This window comes from Wasmannia auropunctata, unplaced genomic scaffold, assembly GCF_000956235.1.
Source record: "Wasmannia auropunctata unplaced genomic scaffold, wasmannia.A_1.0 LD327928.1, whole genome shotgun sequence".
Lineage (NCBI taxonomy): Eukaryota > Metazoa > Arthropoda > Insecta > Hymenoptera > Formicidae > Wasmannia > Wasmannia auropunctata.
Window position 1 is genome coordinate 1 of NW_012034962.1, and position 3,387 is coordinate 3,387.

The window sequence follows — 3,387 nt, forward strand, 5'->3', positions numbered from 1 at the left end:
TTTTATTTTATTATTATTTTTTATTTTTATTAATTGTTTTGATTGGAATGTCTAATTATATATTGTATTTATATAGGTTCTCTTTATCGATGGCCAGAAGCATCTGTACTCCTCTTATTGAGAACATACGAGGAGATGGAAGAAAAGTTTAATAGTGGAAAATTTTCCCAAAAGAAATGTTGGGCATTAATTTCCGAAATATTTAAGAAAAAGGGATACAACATAACAGGGCCACAATGTGCCTCAAAGTTTAGAAGTTTGAAAAAAACTTACAAATCAATTAAGGACCACAATTCCCAATCTGGAAATAATCGACGAACGTGGCAATATTTTGAGGTAAGTTTCTTATTGGCACATATTGTTATTTCTACTTTTATATTTTGTTATTTCTAATTTTTAATTTTTCAAAATAGTTTTTGTAAATAGTTTTTGAAACATAATATATATATGTATATATATATATTTCATGTTTCAAAAACTATTTACAATAAAATTTACAAATAATTATTTTTTTTAATTTTTATGTAAATTTTATATTTTAAATAGTTTTTGAGATATAAGGATTTATATTAAAGATAATTAAATTATACTTCCATATATATATAAATATATATGTGTGTGTGTATATGTAGATAAATAAATTTTAAAAATATAAATTTATTCAATAAATAATTTATTAAATTCATTTTTTTTATAAATAATGAATTTAAATAGATTACTTTATAAACATGCATAATATTGTGTTTTCTAGATAATGGATAATATGTTTTCAAAAAAAGCCTGGTGTAATCCCGTAGCACTTGCTTCATCCACCGGACAATTACTTAAACATGTAAACACAGAAGAATGTTCTCCTACTTGTTCAACATTTTCTGAAAATGATTCTGCTGATAAAGAAAATGCTACATCTGAAAAAAGTATGTTAAATTTTAATAAATACAAACATTTTATGTAAAATAATTATAAATTTAAAAATAAATTTATATATAATTATATTTGTAATTGTGGTAATTTTGTATTATATTTAGATATTAATTAATATTAAACATTCCATTTATTGTTCAGGTACAAAAACGAAAACTTTGACGTCAGTGGCAAAACTGCTTCAACAAAGATTGATACAAAAAGAGGAACATGAAGCAAAAAAACAGAAGCGTCACAATGAGAGAATGAACATTGAAACAAAACTGGTTGATACTCTTACACAGTTTTTAAATAAGTAATATATTGTTTATATTAACTTTTAATATTTACTTAATATTTAAAATTATTTACAAGTGATATATTTGTGCTGTGAAAGATTTTTTTATTAGTTTATTTTAAAAATACTCATTAATTACAAATTACTAAAAGATATTTTATTTAGAAATGAGTACAAATATATGAATAACGCAGAATGCTATTATATATTTAGCATATTATAAGTTGTATTATAGGTTGAGTGCACACAACCTATAATAAAAAATTAAAAATAAGACAATAAGTTCAACAAAACATTTTTTTTTGATAGTTTAAAACTAATAAAGATTAATATTATTATTTTTTAAGAACCTGAGTCAAGAATTAGAAGTCAAGTTAAGAGTTAAGTAATCCTTGTCAATTAATTGCAATAGATTTTGATCTCAATTACTAATCGTATTTTTTTTTAATTTTTGTACTAAGATTACTTGTAGGTATAATAATACAGACATATATATGACAATATTATATTATTTTTTTATTGTATTGCTCGTGTTTATTATACAGAGTTTATTATACAGAGATTTATTGTACAGAGACAAATATGTTACATTTGTATGAAAAATAATAAAGTTTAATTACGTTCTCTTTGTAACATATTCACAATCATGTTTCTTTTATATATTCCATTATTGCCACCTTCTGCTTGCCTTTGATTAATATAACGATCTTGCATTGGAGCATCTGTACCTGATGTTAATGGTATTATCATGAGTTCATCTCTATTTAGTATACAAATATTATGAATAACGCAGCATGCTACCACAAATTCAGCCATAAGATCAACTCTAGTCATAGGCAAGCAGTACATTAAACTTCTCAATCGTCCTTTTAATAAACCAAAACATCTTTCAACTACTATTCGCGCAGAAGATAGACAAAAATTATAATATTCCTGTGCAGCACTTAAGTGCCCGTTATCTTTGAATGGTACTAGTAAACGTTCGTGTAATGCATAAGCACAATCTCCTACTATGTGACTATCAAATGGAAATTTTGCTTCATCGTTCAGATATGTTGCCACTTCTGACTGTCGAAATACTCTTTGGTCGTGCACAGAACCGGGGTGACCCACATAACAATGAGTTATAAATGCTCTATAGTCACACACAACCTATAATTAAAAAAATTAAAAATAAAACAGTACATTCAGCAAAATATTTATTTTATAATAATGGTAGTTTTTCGTGTTAAGAATGAACTATTTTGTAGATTTAAAAGAATAATCCAATATCTCAGCTCAAGAAAACTTCCAATAATTGCAAAATAAACATTAATATGATATCTAATAGAGATCGCAAAAGTTAAACTTATTACAAGATTTAAAATGCCACATGCAGTCTAAAGCAAGTTTAGATGTTCAATAATATTTTTACTGTAAATCTTATAATTTCCAGTTCAAATAAACTGCATGCCGAACATTTTTGATAGTCTTAAAACACAACTTTAATAAATTGATAAGCAATTTCAAAATTTAGGTGCTAAAAAGCATTTTACAATTCTGTAGAATAATTTATTATGTAAAATATTACAAAAATATTAGTCTGCAATTAATTTGATTTGGAAATTGTAAGATTCATACTAAAAATATTATTAAGCACCAAGACCTGCTTCAGACTGCATATAGCATTTCTAATCTTGTAGTTAAAAAATAATTGTACGTTGTATTAAGAGATGAATAATAATATAACGCTACATATACAACTAAAATTATTATTATTATAAATACTTTAATAATTTTACATACCTGAAGTTGAATAGAGTGATATCCTTTTCGATTTATATAGTCTGCTGCGTTTTCTTTAGGTCCTTCTATTTTTATGTGCGTACCGTCTATAGCACCAATTGTGTTTGGAAATCTACTGTTTTCTTTGAATTTATTTATAACTGTTTGCGCTTGTTCGCCTGATGGCCAAGATATAAATTCGTGAGCTATGTTAAATAGTGCTCTTGTTACCCTTCTAACGGCTCTCAAACCTGTAGCTCTTCCTACGTTAAATCGATCACAGATAGATCTGCAAACAATAACAATAAATCTAAGTACTTACATATTAGTAAAAAAACATAAATATGCAATGAAAGAAATAATCATACCTGTAAGAATCCAATGTTGCCATTTTCCACAAAGCAATCAAAAATTGTTTACGA

General features: G+C 25.4%; 2 protein-coding genes across 2 annotated transcripts; one reads left to right on the forward strand and one right to left on the reverse strand.

Moving 5' to 3' along the window:
• Positions 1-86: 86 nt before the first annotated feature.
• LOC105460133 lies at positions 87-1,593 on the forward strand. The gene is made up of 4 exons (XM_011706577.1): positions 87-336; positions 752-917; positions 1,066-1,219; positions 1,549-1,593. Exons 1-4 carry the CDS (start codon positions 136-138, stop codon positions 1,553-1,555), a joined length of 528 nt encoding a protein of 175 aa, XP_011704879.1. The 5' UTR covers positions 87-135; the 3' UTR covers positions 1,556-1,593.
• Positions 1,594-1,813: 220 nt separating this feature from the next.
• On the reverse strand, positions 1,814-3,356 carry LOC105460134 (putative nuclease HARBI1). Its single transcript, XM_011706578.1, has 3 exons — positions 3,334-3,356; positions 2,987-3,254; positions 1,814-2,353 (listed from the first exon to the last, which is right to left on the reverse strand). The coding sequence occupies exons 1-3, from the start codon at positions 3,354-3,356 to the stop codon at positions 1,814-1,816; spliced, it is 831 nt and encodes a 276-aa protein (XP_011704880.1).
• Between the last annotated feature and the right edge of the window lie 31 nt (positions 3,357-3,387).